This window comes from Gallinula chloropus (genome assembly GCF_964237585.1).
Source record: "Gallinula chloropus genome assembly, chromosome: 4".
In the NCBI taxonomy this organism is placed as follows: Eukaryota; Metazoa; Chordata; class Aves; order Gruiformes; family Rallidae; genus Gallinula; species Gallinula chloropus.
The window spans coordinates 22550567-22571002 of NC_140088.1; the positions used below are offsets into that span (position 1 = coordinate 22550567).

Sequence of the window (20436 nt, forward strand, 5' to 3'; positions counted from 1 at the left end):
AAGGTACCTCCTGCCCCAACACAATACTCCTGTAGTTGTGTTAGAGATATGTGGGCTGTAGCATAATCGTGACAGTCTTCCACCTCAAATCCTACTCCAGATCTCCATAAAACCATTAGCAGGACCTCCCCCTGTTTTTTCCTGAAGGAGAAAGCCCACAACCTCCTGAATATTCTGTCCCACTCCCACTACAAAGTTCCACAGTGGGTTGCTAAACCCCATAAGCAGTGAGGTGGCCCGAGGCTTTGAGGTGTAAATCCCATCTCCCCAGACTCCTTTGGTCTGCCTCCTGTCCTCTGAGTTTTCAGTCTGCACTTTGCTCCCAAAGGAACCTAAAAATAAATCCAAGAAAGAGCAGAAAAAGCCACCAGCCCCCAAAACAATGTCCTTCATCATTGACAGTGAGTAAAAATAGTTTCCTAAAGCCACAAATTGCTGAACCAACAAGATGAGCAAGTCATCTCCATAAATGGGGGGTCCCATCCTCCTTCTCCTTCGGCAGATTCCCAAGCAGGCTTTTGGCAAAGCCCTCTTCAGCTCTAGGATCAGGCCCATGAAGATAGCCCTGAGGGTCAGGACCAAGCACCCTACTACTCAAGGGCACGTGTAATGAAAAATGTTATCTTTGCATCAGTGAAGACACTTAATAAAGAGCCAGTTATCCAATTTGCATGTGCACGGAGCTCTGCAGAGATGGTGCAGGAAATCAGGGGGCTGGTGTAAACCTGGGAATTTGCTGTGCAGGATAATGAGGGGCTGCACGCAGGCTGCTCACGGGCTGCTCCTTGCTGGAAAAGCATGGCTGGACAATCCTGGCTCTTGGCTTCTCCAACTCTTGGCCAAGATCGAGTCTGTGATTGTTCCTGCTGAGATGTAACATTCAGTACTCACAGCACGATTAAAAGCTTAGGCACAATCTCCCCAGCAGAAACAACGCCCTTGTATTCCCGTCGATAAATAGTTGGCAGTGGATGACTTGTTCTCTTGGGCTATTGAGGAACGGTGGGCTGTATGATTGGTTTTGAGGATGCAGCCAGCCCTTTTGGGTTAAATCCATCTCTTTTAACGCAGGAGAACAGCTGATTGGGGTATTAAGGCATCCTGGGGGAGCAGAGGCTCAGGAAGTGCCAGTGGGGAAATCAGTTAAGCTCTCTGTGTGCTTAGATCTGCGGTAAGAAAATGGGATGGGGCTTGGCTGCATCTGTCTTGCTTATGTAGATGATGCTTTTTTTCAAAGTAGGGATTAGCTCTTATCTTCCACCTGGCACATGGGGCCTTCATTCTGCATCAGAGTCTTCAGCTCCTGTACAGCAGCGCTAGGACTAAAAATCACACAGCCAGGCAAGAGGGGTGGATTTTTCCTACATTTGGAAAAAAAACCCAAACCAACCCTGTTCTTCACTGGGCTCTGGGAGCATAAACTCCACATCCTACTGGGTTTTAGGCTGGGCTTAGACACTTAAGAGTCTTGATTTGGCTGCTATAGGAGCACCGCATGTCCCAATTTGAGCGGGACCTCGTTCTATCTGGCCCAAAGGACAAGAGGACAACTCAAGTAGCCTGTTAGAATGAGTACTCTTGGTGGTACTCAGGCAGGGAGATGTAGCCCCAGGAGAAGATGTAGCCCCAGGAGAAGACTTGAGACTAGGAGAGGTTGGGAGGGCCTGCTACCCTGGTGGTGCTGGGTCAGGCTGGTGACACCGTCATGGCATCCTGCAGAGGCTGGGTTATATTTTAATATATTTAAGAAGACAAACGCAATGGGCTCCCAGAATGTTTCCTTTGTGGAGAGAAAGGTGGCAGCCCTTCTGAAACACATATGGGTCCACCTGAGTGGGCATCCAGGCCTACTGAGCTAACAGGTCCGGGAGACACAAGTCTCTGGGCACCATGAAAGAGTTTGGCATCTCAAACCGCTTAAGGAAAGACCACTCACAGAGTTCAGGGGGGAAATACTGTATTTCTGTTTCAATTTTCTATGATGAGACAGTAATTCTGACAGCAAATTAGATTAAAAAAAAAAACCAGTCACACAGTTAGAGTTTGGTTTAAAATGCAAATAAAAGAACAAGGGGAGGAGACCCATTCACGGAAGACTATGATGAACTGCTCCTCCAGCCTATCCTAGGGTATGTCACTCAGGGCATCGTTCTGGGCCATACTCTTTCCCCAGGCAGTGTGTCCTGCCTGTCTGAGGACAGACACCAGCCCAACCTTGGGTTACCACAGAGGCTATGATGCAGACGGCGCAAGGCATTGCATGCCCAGAACGACCTGATGGCTTGTTCTGAAGCTGTGCTGCACATCCTGCTTGAATCTGACGTCAAAAATGTTTAAAACTCACCATCAGCCCTATGTCAGGCTTCCCCCCCTCCCCAAATCAGGATTATTACCCAAGAGGCTGTCTCTGTTTCCCAGCTACAGGATTTCTCCAGCATGGTGAGACAATGTAGCAGGACTGGGAGGAGCTCTGGGCACTTAATTGGAGTGAAATCAGGGCTTTCCAGAGAGATGCTGAATATCTGCTGATTTTTTTCTTTTTTGGTAACACACTACTGTTCTCTAGCCAGGCTGCAACAGATGTCCTTAGGCGTCCAGATGCGGGGTTGCACGTGAAGACTACGAGCAGGCAGAAGCAAGCGTCGGGAGCAGCACTTGTCACACCCAGGGTTGCAGGAGACCACACGCTTCAGAAGTGTGCCCAGGCCTGTCCCCACTGCCCACGCCAGAAGCTTCCATGGCACGAGGCACAGTTACAAAGCCAAACTGATGAGCTGCAGCAGGTGGGGTTAGGGGACATCCACACTGTCCTCCCACAGTTCACCTCAGGACCCCATGCGTGCCCCTGATGTTTGTGAATTCAGTAGCTGGGGCAATGTATTTCACTGGGCATCATGGTCTATTCCCTCACTGCCCAAAGGCCTTTCTTGGGAACTTCTTTGGCCTCACCAGTACTGCTGGGAGCATTAGTGAATTTTGGGGAGCCAAGATTTTACCATGTTTTGCCTGGCCTGGTGTTACAGCCGGTGGTGATCTGGTCCTCTTGCCCTTCACCTGCTGCTGCTCCCTAACTTCAGGACCTGATCCAGCTTACTGGGCAAGCAAAGAGAGTCCCTCCCTTCCAGCACAGGCTGGGATTCTCGTCAGACTCCCTTCTGCTTTCCAGCACTGCTTAAAACTCACTTCATCATCCTCCCAGACCCACCAGTGAGTTTGCCTAACTGACGCCAGCCCAGTGAGATGAGTGGCTCCATATGCGCAGATCTCAGCGCTCCAGATGGCTCTGTGAGCACAGCTACATCAGCTATAGTCTCTCCAAAGCAGGATTGTTCCTCACTCCATCTGCAACCAAGGGTGGACACAAACGCAGCTCTCACCACCACTAAGAGTAGGTAAGGAAGGTGTTAAAGGGTCTTGGGTTTCAGGACAGGGCAGCAGGGAAAGCAAATGCAAGCCCAGCAGCTGCCACAGCACCCTCCTACCTGGGATGCTTTCTGGCTCTACTGTCCCTTGAGTTTTGGACAGTTCAAAATGCTGCAAATAATGTTTCCAAAAGTTCTTAAGTGGCTGACAAACACCTATGGATTCTATTAGTGTGATTTTGGCTTGTAGATCACTTAGTTGCTTTAGGAAACAATATAACTCACTCACTGCAGATGAAGCTGGGAAGATCTGCAGTTTGGGGAACCTGAGTTCACCAAACTTGAGAGACCCAGTGTCAAATGACTTTGCTCAGCAGAAAGCTGGGCTTTCATAGCCATGTATTCAAGTGACTTCTATTAAATCCTATCTTGACCCCCTTCATGTTCTTACTCCCTCAAACATCCCATTGGCTAGAGCCCCTCTAGTAGCTGCCTTGTTAGGCCAGGCACACAGACATCATGCCTCCAGCTCTCCCACTAGTGTTGTCACAACACAAAACACACCAGCAAAGCCCCTGGGTTCCAAAACTCAATGGTTGGGCACACTACCACGATTCCCTGTCGCTCCAGCCTGGGATGTGTTCTCTTAGCATTAAGCCAACACAAACCCACTGAGAAATTACCTCGTGGTCACTGCCTCAACCTGTTGTGGAGGGGTGATGAAGACAGACTCCCCTCCTGTCCCACTCCTCCACTTCATCAGTGAAAAAGCAAGAAGTAAACAATGTGCTGGACAGGCTCCCCCATCCCTCTCCACCAGTGTAGAAGCCCAAACCCAAGAGCAGCCGCACAGCTTCTCTGTAGAAACAGAGATGCCGGGGGCTGGCTCCAGCCACCTGTCCCCCCAGGAAGGAGACCAGGGCTGGAAGATGTGAGAGGGCCTTGTTCAGCTCTGAGAATCATTCTTAAAAAACAAATACTGGAAGACCTAGAAGTAAAGCAAGGGGCTACTCCAGCTGGAGCTGTCAACTAGAGACCTCCCAGCACCACTTACTCAACAGAGGGGGAAAAAAAAATAGTTAGCAGGGCACTAATGACTATTTTCCATATAATTTTAAACCTAGTTTCTTTTTTTTTTTTTCTTTTTTTCTTTTTGTCCTTTTCACTCACTGGGTTCTAATCCTGGTAGTCCTTCTCTATGGCTCCCGTGCGTGTAAGAGTGTGTGTAGCAGAGGCAGTGGGGTCAGGCGCTTAGACACATTTGGCAAAGCCAACAGAGTCGTTATCACGGTCAAAGACGGTGTAGTAGGGACCGATGAAGACATCTCCCAGGATCCAGAGAGGGCCCCCTGGGGGTGGGATATCCAGGCCTGAAAAGCCGCTCAGGCATATGGTCTCCCCTTGTACAGAAACCTAGAGTGAAGAGGAAGAACTTCAGTCCAGGGAGGTCCTGCCCTTCCCTCAACCTCACAGGCTCAGCAATAACACGTGCCAACACTGGCTGCACTTCAGCCTGAGATCTACAGCTTGCAAAAGTAACTCCCAGCCCGCCACTTCCATGGCTCCAAACCCAGCACCCCCTCCCAGAGCCCTTATGCAGCAAAGCATCAAGTAAAGCCACCTGTGCCCACAAACCTCCCAGCCCAAGCAACTCTGAATTTGAGCTGCTGTTGAAATTCTGCACAAGATGGTCCCTGCAAGTTAACTCTGACTGCTTAAATGCCAGGCTGGTGGCTTCTGCTATGACAAGGCTGGCCTCATGGCACCAGAATACAGCAGAAAAGGGAAAAATGTTTGCACAAACCAGCCCACACACCTCCTCTCCCATCCTGCTATCCCTCACAAGCACCAGGCAGGGGGGGTCCTCACTACTGCAGAACTTTAGTGAGGTTGCCTGGGTCCATCAGCCAGTGCAACTGCTCTGTCATCTCAACCTTTCAGACTCTTTCCTGAGGGCCAGCTCCAGCCTTGCTTTTGTATTTTGGATTTCATGGGTGAGGTCTGAGTAGAGAAGGCAGAAGTTTGGCCCTGGGAGAGAAGTGTAGGGCTGGTAAAAGTTGCCTGGACGCACCTTGAAGACATACTGCTCTCCAGTGAGCTGGTAGGGCTTTCCTCCTAGTGTCAGTGTGACGGCAGGCAGAGACGACACCTTATCACAGGGGATCACATACTGAAACGGAAAAAGGAAGGGCTTTATGCTTAGATCACAGAATTACAAGCCTGGAAAAGGCCTTTAAGATCAAGTCCAACTGTTCCCATCCTAAGCTAAACCATATCCCTAAGTACTTCATCTACCCTTTTTTTAAACACATCCAGGGACGGTGACTCAACCACGCAAGCTGAGGAGCCAGAGGGCTTCAGAGGCAGGGACAGAGACAAAAGACGCCGGCTTCTGCTTTTGGGTCTCCTGAGCCTTGGGGCACAGCACCTAACACACAAGGTCTGGGGACTTTGCCACGGGAGAGGGAGACATGGCTCAATACAGCCTTAGAGACACAACGATTCGTGGTGTGATGAATAGACAAAAACCAGTTTAATTAACACTAGTGAGTTTTGGGGAGGGTAGCAGTTGTTGCTGCAGCATGGGGTCTCCCCACACAGCATAAAAGCCCTTAGAGTGCTCATGGCTCACTGATTTGGGAGGGACTTTAGAGCAGTGCATCTTTCCTAGAAGGTCCTTATAATCCCTGTCCCTCCATAACTTCAGGGAGGAGAGATGACCTTGTGAGATTACCTAAATCCTGGCAGGGAAGGGTTGTCATTTGCATTAAATGTATTTGTATTAAAGCGCCTCCAGACTCACATTAACATGGATCCTTGGCCTCAGCTGCAGCATGTGCCCCTTCTCCTCTGCCTCCCAGCGACAGGCAGTAGAGGCGACCCAAACCCTCCTGAAGTTCACAAGAGTATGAGCAGGGTGCTGAACACTACCCAGGGTCCAAGGATGAAGGGGTCCCTGGTATGCAAGGGGCTTTTCAGGAGCATAGGTTGGGAACACAGAGCAGAGGGAGCAGAAGACTCGGGTCTCTAGAAGCATCTGGGTGCAAAGCAGGATGCTATGATGGCCACAGACTCCCACTTTACCAGCCCAGCCTTACCTGGCCTTTGATGAGTGGTTTTGCACCGATAGCTGTCTGCAGCTCCTTCACTTCCTTGGTAGGGCCAGTGATGAGTGAGGTTCCTGTGTCCACAATGGCCTCACAGCCCCCTTTGCAGAGAGTCAGCCCGTTGGCAACATCCACCCTGGGGAGAGATGCCCAGACAGAAGACAATCCTTAGAGGCCTCCCAGCGAAGGCTGCAGGGAGCAGCAGGCAAACAGCAGGTAGACCTGAGCAGTACACAGGCATGCAAGGGAGGGCTGTGGCAGACAGCTGGGAAGGATGGGCACTCAGAAACCCTGCTGCAGCACTGACTTAGTGCACAGACCCCTGTGTCCCTCGGCTGCTCCCTGCTGAGGCAGTAAGGCACCAAGGCACTCCATTTCCACAGACAGGCCAGACTGCTGCCCGCTAAACACTGTGACTAATGGCCACACTAGCAAGTTAAGGGCTGTGCATTAGGGACTTGCATGGCCCATGCTACTGCAAAAAGCAAAGGGTTAAAGGGGGGTGCGATGGCTGAGGGGGTTCACGTAGATTAGAGAGGCAAGACTGAGGAGCTGCCTTGCTTCCTCACCCGCATCACATTTCACACCAGTGCAGAGAAAAGAAGCCTTCCAGCCAGAGGTCTGCCAGGCTTTGCCAATGCAGCAGGGCTGGGGGAAGATGAGAACTAAAACCCTGCACTGGGGAGGGCTGCGATCCCCAGGAAAAGGACACACTCTGATCACAGGCCGCTTTTAAGTTCCCATCACGTGGGAGAGCTCAGAATAGACCACAGGGTTGGCGGGCTGGCAGCTCAGCCTGCTCTCCTCCCCTCTGCCTCCAACAATGTGCGCTGATTGCCGTGCTGTGCCCTTCAGTCAAGGGCTGGCTTCCTGGGGCCTCATCCTGCTCCTCTGAAGCTGTGTGCAAGTGAGCCACACAGCTCAGGCCTCACTAAGAACTGACAAAGGCCAGGGTTTTATTTGTGGGGGTCGCTCTGCCTGCAAGGAGGACACACCAGCTTTTTCCCTGATTCACAAAAGTGCAGCAGGTGTTTTCAGGGGCCAAACTGTAAACAAGAGGAAAGAACTTTGCAGAACATCTCCTGCTGCTTTCTGCCTCTCCTTCCCTTCCAGCATCAAACGACCCCCCCTTAAGGTGGCATTTTAATCTGCTTTTTTTTTGTGTGGATCTGTTGCAGGGTTAGAAGATGATTCCCACCGGGGGAGGGTCTCAGCCCAGCTCAGTGAGCTGTCTGCACACATGCCCCACACCTATAGTTGGGTGGAAGGGAGACTTACGCATCCATGTGGACCTGCCAGTAGGCCTTGCGTGTGACGTTTACCCAGCTGAAGTCACCGCTGTAATACTTGGGGTCGGTCCCTCCCAAGAGCAGCTCTCCACCAGGCTGAGCAGTGGGGTCTCTGGAAAAAAAAAAAAAAACAAACAAAAAACCCCAAGCCCATTAACATGAAGGTCAGGGTGAGAACACCACGCTCTGCATGGCCCCAAAACACATGCTGAGGTTCTTCAGATTCATGAAGCATGGCATTACGAGCATTTGAGAGAGATGACTTATGTCATGCTGTATGTCAGTATAAGGACAGATACTGTGAGACAGGCTTGAGGAAATGGGAGTATTTTGGCCCAGCTGAAGCATCCTGCAGCTTTTGCCTCATGCTTTCACAGAGACATGTGGTGAAACTTGCTGCAGAAAAGGGGGACAGAAAAGGGGAACTGAGCACTGGCGCAGGGACCCTCCAAATCATCAGCTTGTAACAGGCACCCGTGCAGGGCTGGACACGGCTGGTGCAGTGTTAGGTTATCTGCACCCGACTCCGTGCCAGCCAGCAGCCTTGGAGCTGAATCCTCAAGGTTATCGTCAGATAAAAGCGCGCTGCTGAGCAGATGGGAAGAAATATGGTGATGGGGGAGGGCTGGTGCTCGAGCGGCCAGCAGCAGTATGCTCTGTCTTCCCTGCTCCTGGCGTGCTACTTTTTGGGCTGAAGTAGTTCAGAGTCCACCCTGCAGTGCCAGGAAGGCGATGGGGTGTCCTGAGGGGAGGAGCAGTGGGTGAGAAGGCGCTGGGAGCCACACAGGAGGATTTCCCAGGGCATGACAGAGTTTTAGCCACATCATGATGACTGGTGGGGGGCATGCTTGCCTGGGATGTGAAATGGTGGTAGCCACATGCCTCAAAGATTTTGGCAACAGACCAAGGCTGTGTTTACCCTCCTAATGAGGACTGCACTAGCAGCATGCAATCTCATGACCACAACCCTGTTTATTTTCGTTTCTCTTTCCAATGGCAACATTCTCTGTCTCTTCATCAGTTAAGAAATACAGTAGCAGATCTACCCAGCTTTTTTAATCAGTAAAATGGCTGCATTTTTACCTCCCTTCTTCTTAGTTCAAAGCAGTAAACAGAGACTTTGGCCTAACTGCTCCAGCAAGGGCACTGTGCTGAGACTTCTGCAACAGTGCTGGCCAGGGCATAAAATGGCACGTGGCTAGAGGTGCTACCAGGAAGCATAAATGCCCAGCTGAGCTTGCCAGAGGTGCGCCACCAAACCCAACACTACCTGTTCAGGTAGAAGGAGAAGATGTTTTTCTCGATCAGCTTCTGTTGCATAATGTTATCGAAGAAAGGGGTGACCTTGTCCACTGAGATCCTTGGGAACGCCATGCCCAAGATGCCATCGAACTTGGCAGCAATGAACGTGATGCCTGGCTGCTTCACGGCTTCCCCGAAGATCTGGTTCTTGATTTTCAAGTTACCGAGCTAAGGGGAGGTGGAGAGGGAAAGAAAAAGCACTGTAAAGGAAACCATCTCAGGGGACCAGCATGGAAATAGGATCTCACTGAACACAGGCTGTAGTGCATCCTTCAGTGTGCTGCCACACTCCAGCCTGCTTTCACGCTTGCATTTGAAGGAAGCCATAGAAACCATATACCCTGGTGCCACTCCCCTTGTAGGGGACACAGGTCACTGGCCACACAGTGGTACCTCCTGAGTCCCTGCAAAGGCCAGCACATATCTATGGGTAGGAGCCCCCCTTTGTTCTTTGCCCTCCTCACTTGGCACTTCCAGCCTTTTGCTGGGTCCTAGCACTGGCCATACCATTTTCCAGATCCTCCTGTTTCCACCGAGTCCCCTGTATCACTTGGTCACCCCTACATCCCTTCCCCTATCACCCACTTCATCCTTTCCTCCCAGTCTGAAAAGCTCCTGTGCTGCACCTTTAAACCTCTTCCCCACCCTAGACATCTTCTAAGTCAACTCCTGCGGCACTGTACCAGCCCACAGTGGGGAGCACAAATCCCTCTCACCTCTGCAGCAACCCCTGTGATCTCCCCTAGATCAGAAACATCCCCAGGATACTGCTCCACCAGACTCACCAGCCTGCAGAGACCTCCCACGGGAGGGAAGAAGACCCAGGCAGAAAAGCGCGGTTGAGCCCGAAACACAAAAATAGCAAGCAGAGTACTGAGAACACAAAGGTCACCTCTCTTGCCAGCCACAAGGAGGACTGGCGTCCCCCCCCAGAAAGCTGAAACGCCCTGCAAGGGCAGATACCCAGAAAGATCACAGAAAGTCGGATGGCTCTGCTGACAGGGAGCAGGACAAGTCTGCTGGCTCCTGGCTCTAGCAGGTCAGGAGGTTTCCAAGCTTCTGGCTGACCACAGGCAACTTCAGCATCTGTGCTACAACAATTTCAGCTTCTCAGCCTGCAGCTAGCAGCCCTGTAGTGAACCAGGCTGGACTAAAAAAGCTGGCCTCTCCTACCTGATGGCAGATAACGATCCCTGTAAATTACTAATAGTCCCCCAGGGCTAGACAGTGCAAGGCTGGGACGGTCAGTTTTGGCTTTAATGGTATCAGAGGCTTGCACTAGGAAAGGGCGATCGAGCCTTGCAAAAGCTAAAAGCCACAGGGCAGGATGTGGGGCAAAACAGCTCAGAGCAACACATCCGCTGGCTCACACGCAGTGTGCCCCAGCTGTGCACCACAGGTTTACAAAAGCCACCGCTCCACAGCTGGTCCTGATCAGCTCAGAAAATCCAGTAAGGCTCCCACTCATAGGAAGGAGTAATAAAGCTGAGCGTCAGGTTTGCCTGACTATTGCCCTGGTTGTACATCCCCGGAGGGAGGCAGATACCTGTGGGTGGTGGGGTCTCAGCAGACCACGCCCACACTCGGTCCTCAGCAGGGCTGAAACCCAAGAGCATCTTTAGCAGAGCGCTACCTCCAGCGGACAGATCCTTTGTCTCCACCCCTCAGCTGGCTCTCGCCCAGGCACAGCTGCGTGGTGTGGCCACCCTCCAGCACTTTGCAGACAGGTGTCAGCACCCTGCAGCTCACCAGGTCTCCTTGTTAGCAGCCTCTGCTGAGCAGGCAGGTGCCAGACAGTGAAGGCAGACTTGCAGAGAGGGCCTCTGTGGCATGGTTTGGCACTGGGGCTTGGGGGTTGCCTCTGCAGAGGCACAGGGGAGAGGCAGGGAAGGGCATCTTGTACCTGCACGGTGGTGCAGGAGACCTCGTGTGCCATGGCCAGCAATGCTTTCTCTGATGCCCCTGAAGGACATCCCAAGGTTGGTCTGCAATAAAAGGCTGAGATGTTTGACTAGCAGGGGGCTGGCTGAACCTATTGCTTTTTGGAAGGTGAGCAACATGGAAGTGTGTGGTGCTATGAGGCAACATTCCTTGACAGAAGAGAGGATGTTTGACATGAGGTTGTCATGCTGAAGGACTCTGGTCCACCTGCCAAATAGCATTTTTTGGTCAGATGTTAGTGCTACCACAGGCTGCTGTGATTGCTTCTACCCATGAGGATGGCTAGAGCCAAGAGGGTCACCCTGAAGGCTGTTCTGGTGTCTGTATTTCCAGACTACATCCAACTGAGAGCTTGCCTATGGGATGCTGTGCATCAGAAGCAGCATTTCAGTGTCCAAGCTGAAGATCCCTGACCTGCTCCCACATACTGCAAGCCTAACACTGCTCAGATTCCACACAAGAGGTTTCTCTTGCTTCTGCCTGTACAAAAATCAAATGTTACAAGCTGTGCTGGCTGCCAAGAGCCATCCTCACTTCCCAAACAAGCTCAGGCACAAAATCCTTCCTCTGAGCTGCTGCGAAGTGGAGAGCTAATTAGCAAACAGGCATTAGGCTGATAATTACAAACAGAAAAAAATAAAAAAAAAAGCTGCAATTTTCCTCCTGACTCACTTTAGCCCCTGCATTAAGCCAGAGTGCCTAAACCAGCCCACAATTTCACAAGACAGTAAAGTTCAGTGTTTGCCTCACTGTCCCGCTCCATTACTGGGGTGAGCAGAGATGCCTCCACCTGCTCTGTCTGTATTTTGCAAACCTAACGTAATGCTATGTGCAGGGTGCCTTCATTTGGCAAGAGCCTTGGGAAGGCTCAGATCAGCAGCTTGTTCTGTGGTGGGGTGTTTCAAACTGAACCACAGGACAGAGGAAATAAATGGCATGAAATAAAACTGAAATGATCCCAGAGTTTGGTGAGCTGTGGAAAGCAGAGAACAAAACCAGCAGTGTAGAACTGCTGGCAGCCCCCACCACTCCCCCCTCCCCTCCCCTGCTATGGCTCTCCCTCAAAGCCTTGCCTGCACCAGTTTTCAGGTTCACCAAGCCCATCAAAAGCCTCTCCCCCAAGGAGGATCTTGCACCCAGATTGAGCTGCTAGCATCTCTGGATGCAGCAAAGAGACAGAGGATGGTGTTCCCAGGCTACCCTGAAGTTTTCTTGCTCTAAGGATGGGCTAAAGAGTGCTTCTTGCACAAATCACCCAACATGGTCTCCTCTTGGATATTCTTTTGATCTCAAGGAAATTGATAGGTTAATAATTTTCATCTGAACCCAACAAGGAAAACCCCAAATCCCTAGATTTACATGCTAATTCAAAACTTTTGCTTTGCCTCCCTGCTGTGAAGCAAACATATGCTCTAGCCCCTGCCAGGTGACCAAGTAATCTGGGAGCATGTGCACTGCTAATGTTCAGCAGCTGGCAAACTCCCACGAGCATCTGTACCTGGGAGGCAATTGCAAAAGGTGCCCCCCTTTGCAGGACAGGAAGTTCAGCCTTTGCTCACTGAAAATGAAATTATGGAGAGCAACAACCAGCAATGTGTCTACTTCAGAGTGGGCCCTAAACACTGCTGGGGAAGTCCCCCAGCGTTACACAGCCTTTACAAACACAAGCACCATCCTCAGCACCAGACCAAGATGGGGATGCCAAGAGCCCATTCCACTCTCCCCGCTTCCTGCCTGCCTTGGTCATCATCACCACCTTGCTTCAAAGCACGTGGAAACATGGCACTGAGGCATACTCAATAGGAGCATGGCGCTCAAGAAGCAAAACCCGTCAAAATCAAATGGCTTTGAGCACTCTGCCAAAAGCAGTCTGGGACAGCTGAGGACAAGGGCAGCTGTTACTCACCGTGACAGTGTCCTGGCTGAGGTACCCAGAGAGGCTCCCCGTCCCGTAGTGGATGGCAAACTCAGTGCCATTCTCCACATAGGTGCTGGATTTGGAGGCATCGTACTTGTGGTGTAGCACTGCAACCAGGGAGGGGGACAGGGAGACATACATCAGTGCTCCTTGATACCTACGGCTCCCTAACCCCACACTGCCTTGCTCATGCACACAGACAGACACTCAACAACATAAAGGTGGGCCTAAAACCAGCATTTACCAAGCAGGGATTGCTAAACAAAGCATTTCCAACATCTGGGGAATTAAGTGGGCAGATCCAATTTGGCTGTTAAATTGGATTTGAGCACCAGGTATTAAGAGCCTAGAAGCTATGTGGCTGGTGTGTCTCATGTAAGACACCAGAGCAAAGTGTGCTTCCCACACCATGGAGAACCAGGGTGGTTTAAATATAGTCTGCTCTGGGCACAAACATTTTAACTGTATGGATTTATCCATTTCTTCTACTAAGACTAGCTGGAAATGCTTTCATGCAGTTTTTTTTTGTGCAAGTATTGTCTTGTTTCCAGAGGAGATGGGCTTTCCCCTACTCCAAGCTGCTTTTCCCCTTGGAAGGGAAGACACCCTTGGTTTTATGGCTGAGCAGATTCCTCCTCCGCAGATTCCTCCTGAGTCACGAGTTGGGCAGCAGCACGTGGTGGTGAGCTCGACCAGCCCGGCTCCGTGGCTGCCGGCTGAGCGGGACGCAGCGACTGAGGACGAACCAGCCCAGCCACACAGAATTTGACACACTACTCAGGGACTCCCCTGGCAGGGCTGTCTGGATCCCAGTCTGGCAGGAGGTTAAACTTAACTGCATATCATAAAACAAGCCCTTTGGTCTCAGCAACTCCTGCACTGCAGCCTTGAGAAACTGGCTCCCTCCTAGAGATCAGGGATCCTGAGGTCTGGACCTCACCACCCTACTGGAGTCCTAAATCTCGTTTCACCTATGAAAGAAAGAGTTCCATCTCCTCTCTGGGTACTACAGGGCCACACAAGAACTCTAAATTTCCTCCCCACCCCCAGCAAGCACTGCAGGCCACCTTTCAGGTTTGCATTTGGCTCCACAGGTTTCTGTTCTTCTTAAGCAGCACAGCTGGTAGCTTTTAAATCACATTTTGCCATAGCTGGGTTAGAAACCTTCTCCAGTGGAGGTTTATTGCATAGGAATGCCACAGAGCTGAAAAACCTTGGAGTGCCTAAGACATTCGCATCATGTTGTGCCTACCTGGCTTTTGTTAATTATAAATCCATAAACATGCACACACATGCTCCATGCAGCAATAAACCAGAAACTAGGACAGTTTGTATCAGATCTGGCAAGAGGCTGACTTTTTTCACCCAGCCTTGCGCAATGGGGCAACAGCAGCGTCAGTCTATAATTTGGGGAGAAACATCCCAACCTGTGATGCTGCTCCCCAGCTGCAGGGCTGAGTCTGTTGGGGAAGGATTGGAGCTGTGTGTGGGCGATGTGGAGGGGTAAAAACAGGAAGGGAGTAATGAAGGCAGGAGTTTGAGATCCTATTTCCAGCTCTGACCCTAAAGAGCCCATCAGCCTCTGGCAAGTCCTGTCACGCTGCTGCCTCAGTTTCCCCTCTTGCAGTGCCAGGATATGCATTGTCCAGGTCCAGAGAAGCTGCCAAGCCGCAGCCAGCACTGGTGACACTTACAGCAAGCGATGTCCAAGAGGTGACAGTGCACTGAAGGCACCCAGAGGTTGGAGGAGCCGGTGTCAAAGACCACTGTGAACTTCTGAGGGGGGGTCCCGATGCCAATCTCACCATAATACTGGGCCTGCAAAGGAGAAGGGAGCTGAGCAGAGGCAACTGGCTAAAAGCAGGCATTAGAGACAACAAATCAAGAAATCTCTGGATCAAAAAAGGGGACTAGCTTCTTATTTAGACACCACTCTGCTCTAAGTTTTGGTAGTGATGACCTCCCAGACATTTTCCTCTGGAAGGGAGGCTCCCCTTTGGTGTTCACACCTCATTACAGTGGGTGTGAGAAGGATAAATTGGGGAGGAGAAGCAAGATGGGTGCTTGCAGAGGAGGACTTTTGGGGCAGGGAGACAGGGAAGAAGGGTGATGGTCTGCAGGCCAGCATGTGGTTCACTACAGGGAAGAGGAGGTAAATGGGAGGAAGCCAAACAAAACACCTGTGCTACTGAAACTGGCTGGGAAGCTGCTTTGCTGGTGGTTTTGCAGAGGAACTGTATGTTGCAGCAGCTCTGCCCACCACAGGTGGAGATATAGCTTCTGGTGTTTTCAGTGCAGGCTGGCAAGCCCCTGGGGTGGGGAGGAATAAAATGCTCAGCTGCTGGCACCAGCAGTCTTTGGAGGATCTGGAGGGAGAGAAGGGCATCAGCAGCTCTGCCAGAGAAGGATGTAGGGCTGTGGGGTGAGAGTCTGGGAGAAGTTCCTGTAGTTCAGGCATCCAATAGACACCCCTCTGCCCTGCAAAAGCATCTCTGCTGGGACTGAAAAAAACTTGGGTGGCTGAGATGTTTGTAGGGCATCCCTCTATTCAGATGGAAAGGATGAATGGGAAATGCTTAGCAGGTCCTGGATGGTCCCATTTTTCCCCAGTCCTCCCAAAGGGGAGGAGACCCATGTTGTGTTTGGTGAGCAGCTAGATCAGGGCCCTGGGGAATAGATTGCTAGCAAGGGAAGTCAGCCTGTGGCCTTTCCAAACCCCTTGGGTACTTAATTAAGGGGGTGAGGGTTGCAGAAAACAGGATTATCAAAGCTTCTCACCTCCTGTGCGCTTAGTTTGCAGGGGTTGCTTGGTGAGCAATTAATAATCCATTGCTTGCAATTAGCCATAAGGGAGGGTGGGGGCTGGTAAACACTTGCTTCCAGTTAAAACTATGCTGAAGCTGGAAAATCCAGCCCCAGTATAGAGGCCCCAAACGTTACATACACTGATGCACAAGGGGCTCCCAGGGGCTGGTGGGGACAACACTGGCTGGGCTAGGGGATGTTGTGCATTTCATCTCAGCAGCTCCTCTGGCAGCAAAAGCATTTTTGCCCAGGCTGGGACCCAGCAGGCCCTTATCTCCCACTGCAGGTTGGGTTGGTCCCCATGCAACATGGGAGCAGAGTCCTTCCCCAAGCAGCAGCCTGAGCTGCAGTCACAAGAGACAGGGCCGTGGCGTAACTGCTGGTGCCCTGGCTTTCAACACTACCAATTAAAACACTGGCAGCCGTTCCCAGCACAGTCCTGGCAGGATGGTGCTGGCTGGGTGACAAGAACACCTGGGGAAGGGGAGGCAGGAGGGAATATCCTGAATGAATACCCAAATATACGGTGCCAGCTTTACTCTGCCAGCAGGTAGTGCTGCCCACCTCCCCAAAAGTCACAAGGGTACCCGGTAGGGAACCCAGAAATAGGAAACCCCACACGTGTCTGGCAGCTGGACAAGGGTAAATTTCACGTCCTTTATCTGGCTTCTTTTATTGCTGCTTCCACCATGAATGTCCCTAAGCTGCCAAGGTCATGATACAGGGTGGCTTTTCCCAAGGCCGTGCAGAAGACAAGGGATAATGAGAGGAAAGGTCCTGCATCCCCAGTTCCATAAAAAGCTGGTGCCCAGTTCAAGTCTTCTTCCCTGCCCCATGCTTGCTCTTTTACACTCCAAGGAGCGGAGCATGATTTTAATGCCCCTGTCTTGCACAAAGCAGAGCCAAAACAGGCCAGATGTTAGGAAGGACCATGAGTGAACAGGCCCCTATTTACAATCATTAATTAGTGGCAAAGGGGTAAGGAAATAGGTCACATAAGCATCAAAGTTCCCACTTGGGTGGCAATGAGTTTATTTTTAATATTATAATAATTATTAGCATTAGTATTTTTAGCTTAAAAATGATGGGAAGCAACTTTCAGCAACTACCTACTGTGCCATGGGGGTGCATGAATCTCTCCTATAGGAATCTCTCCCTCCACTTTCCTGGCTGTGGTGGGGCAGTGAGGTTGGTGTGTCCCACCACCCCCATGGGATGGGTACCCCCAGAAGCGATGGCCACATGGCCAACATCATGTTGGGCTCTGTCACAGTGTGTGTGGATGACTGATGTCGGGGGGAGGGGGGAAAGGGGGTGTTTACTCACATCCATGTAGTTCTTCAGGATCTCTGGGGTGGGCTCAGCCACATCAGCGAAGCCCAGCTTGAACTTGAGGAGCTGGGTAAGGGCATTCATGTCTGGGATCTCACTGCCCACCTCGTTCAGGACTCGCCGCATGGAGGGGAACTTGGTCAGGGGGATCCTGTGAGGGAAAGGTGAATGCCAACCTGTTAATGGCAGGGGGGTGTGTGCAGGGTCCTCACAGGTCGGCACAGCTCCATCAAAACCAAGGGACCCCCAGCACGGGGAGGACAGGGCTCCCTGCAGTGCCGTGCCCCGTGCTTTTCCCAAAGCCAGAGAAGGGGGAGAGACAGCGGGGCAGGTGGCTGGAAAAGGTCGGTGAGAACAGAGGAAGCTGAGGCGAGATCCCCCCGCACGGGTAGAGCATCAGTTTTGAACCCCCATCTAGGGGGGCTCAGACCTTCTCCCCCCGGCTTTAATGGGGGCGGCAGGGCGGGTGCAGCACCGCGGGGGGCTGCCTGCGAGAGAAACCGAGACCACCGGCACCCGGGGCGCACGTCCCGCGGCCCCCCCACGCCCAGCCCTCCCGAGGAGGTCGGCCAGACCCCGAGAGGCGTCCCGTGGCTCACCTGATGAGGGCCGCGCAGGGCCCCGCTAGGGCGAGCAGCAGCAGGAGACCGCGAGGGCCCATGGCGGCGATGGCGACGGTGGCTCGGCTGGAGGGGGCACGGCACAGGCCGGAGGGTCCCGCGCTCGGAGGCCGCGACGCCGCGCCCGGCCGCCTTGGCTGTTTTTGTAGGAGCGGCGGCCCCTCTCAGGGATTTCGCCAGTCAGCTGACGGCCTAAAATTGCAACGGCGGTCACGTGAGGGCGGGCCGGGCTGGGCCGGGCCGGGGCGGGCACGGTGCGGGGCCGGGGGAGCCGCCTCGCATCCCCCCCCGGTCCCCGGGCCTGACCCCCGGCGCCTCGGCCCATGACTCAGCCTCCGGGAAAAGGGGAATAAACACTATTAAATAAGTCACGCGGCGCCCGGCTGGCTGCGTGCGCTCACTTTTGTTGGCTTTAACTTCCTCTTGGTTGTTATTTCCAGGTTTTCCGGCTTTTCTCTCCCCCACAGGGACAGGACACCCCCCTGCCCACCCCCCGCCAGCCAGCAGCCCCCCGCCCCAGCACCCAAGGAATGCAGCTCGCCTACGCCCCCCCAGCCTGGGTGGATGGCTCAGCGTGCTGGAAGCCCATGGCTGCAGCTGGACCTCAGCTGCCAACCCGCTGTCACCAGCTGGGCCCACAGGGATGTCTGCACCCCCGCTCAGGAGGAGCATGGCAGCCCCCCAGTTCTGTGCTTCTCACCAGGCTCAAGACACTCCTAGTTTGGGGGGACTTACTCCTCCAGGATGGGTTTTTTGAGGGGGAGATGGGCATAGTCTGGACCATAGCTTGTTTGGGAGGGGCCAAGGGGGTCCCATGCCAGATGTGCCTTTCCTCAAAATACCATTGTCTGTACTGGGACACCTACAGCCGTCGAGAATGATGCTGGTGCTCAGCAGAGCCTGGGGGCACACTGGCCACGAGCAGACCCTGAGGTCCAACTCCCTGCCAAGAACATAGGGACAAGCATTGGGGAGCGCTAGGGTGGACTCTTTGCCACCATAGGCTGTCACGGCAAAGCTCAGAGGTGCCACCCCGCCGGCTTGGGAGGTGGCAGACAGAGCTAATCTCTGCCCAGTTTGCCCCGACTGAGCTCTTACAGAGCCACAAGACCGGCTGGAAGGAAAATATAAATAAAATAGGATTTACAGATGCTTTCCTTTCCAAGTCCTGAGCGCCACAGTGTTTGTTTTCTGCTCCTGCTTGTGCCTAGCCGCAGAGACAGGATAGCAGCCATGCATGAGATGAACTCAGCAATGCTGGAGTGGGGCATCCGTGGTTTTGTGGCAGGGTCCTCATTCCTCACCCAAGTTCTTTGTGTGGACACAACTTCTGGAAAATCGCTGGGTCATGCTGGCACCTTGCTCGTGCCATTTCTCCCAGCTGCTCCCATCCTCCCATGGCCCCACGGAGCATCCTGCATCTCCAGGTCTGTGCTGCAGACAATCAAGTGTTTTTAGGGGGTACTTCTGCTCTGGGGCTGGGTCCCTTGGCCCATTAGCTCCACAAATTGCCATGCCAAGCCGGGGGTATCGGGAAACCTGCTGCCTCTCTGTGGGACAATGGCACCCATCAGGATGAGGTTTTCCAGAGCAATGGCTGGAAGCATTGGCTGAGCCTGCTGGGTCCCGTTATTTTGGCCAGTCCCCGCTTCCCTCCTGCCCCCGCAGGCATGTGGTCAAGGCGAATGCCACTGACCCTGAGTCAGCAAAATCCAGTGCCTTCCCAGCCCTGCGGCGCTGCATGACTCAGCAAAACCCTGAACAGCTCTTTTCAGGCGAGAGGCCAAGGCATGGCCGGTCCCCAGCATCTTTAGGCTGACCCCAGAGGCATCGCAGCTGCCATGGGCTCCAGCTCAGGGGTACCCTCCTCTTGTCCCCGTGGGTAACAGCAGCGTGAGCACTGAGTGCCTGGTGGTGGGAGTGGGTCATACATATAAACTAACCCAACTGTGGTCCCACCCAAGCAAACCCACCCTCCCCAAGGGTTCTAAAGCCCCTTGCAAATGTACTTCGCAGACAAAAGGGACAGTCTTGACGCCAGGCCTGGGGCTCCTCTGCACCCTCTCAAGCTCTCCACCCGTGGTGGAGCCAGCCCTCCTCCCTCCTCTTTGAAGTGGTCAGGAAACCCTCTCCAGTCAGGCAATGCATACTGGGCCCTCAGGCTAGGACACCTATGGCAGTTCCTCTGTGAGCATTTCCAGTCCAGCCAGTCTCTCCCAGCATCCCATGACTATGGAGCGGGCTGGTGTGGATGGCGTGCGATGTACCCTGTACTGTCATGCAGTGCAGTGCAAAGACTTTGCAACCTGGACCCAGTCTGTGGGTTTTTTTTAATTCCATGGGATTAAGGGCAAGATTTTCTCTTAGCAAAGCTGTTATGAACAAGCCTTTGCTTGGGCTTCATGGTACCAGTTGCTGTTGTACCATTGTGGGAGGGTTGCTGCTTTTTAGATGTGCTTCTCTAAGGAACTTACATGTCCATCACACTGGTGAGCCCAGATGCTTCCCAGTAGTTTATTGGGAAAAAGGGAGGACAAGGAATGTGTTGGGGAATGTTACAATGATCCTCCCAGGTCTTTACAGAATTGGAAGGGACTGGGGGGGGGGGGGGTGGGGTGGTGTTATCCCCAGTGTGTTGAATTTGGCTGTAGCCCGTGGCATCAGCAGCTTTGGAGCTGACTCCACTGTGCCTGTGCAGAATGAGACCAGTGGGCCCAGCAAGGAGCCAAGATTTCTGCATTTGGGCCTCCTCAACACCTC

At 52.7% G+C, this 20436-nt stretch overlaps 1 protein-coding gene across 1 annotated transcript; it reads right to left on the bottom strand.

Annotated features, from left to right (window-relative positions):
- Positions 1-1940: 1940 nt before the first annotated feature.
- Positions 1941-17810, bottom strand: CTSD (cathepsin D). Its single transcript, XM_084263513.1, has 9 exons — positions 17656-17810; positions 17051-17207; positions 14614-14737; positions 12908-13026; positions 9029-9228; positions 7748-7870; positions 6461-6605; positions 5434-5532; positions 1941-4775 (listed from the first exon to the last, which is right to left on the bottom strand). The coding sequence occupies exons 1-9, from the start codon at positions 17715-17717 to the stop codon at positions 4614-4616; spliced, it is 1191 nt and encodes a 396-aa protein (XP_084119639.1). The 5' UTR covers positions 17718-17810; the 3' UTR covers positions 1941-4613.
- Between the last annotated feature and the right edge of the window lie 2626 nt (positions 17811-20436).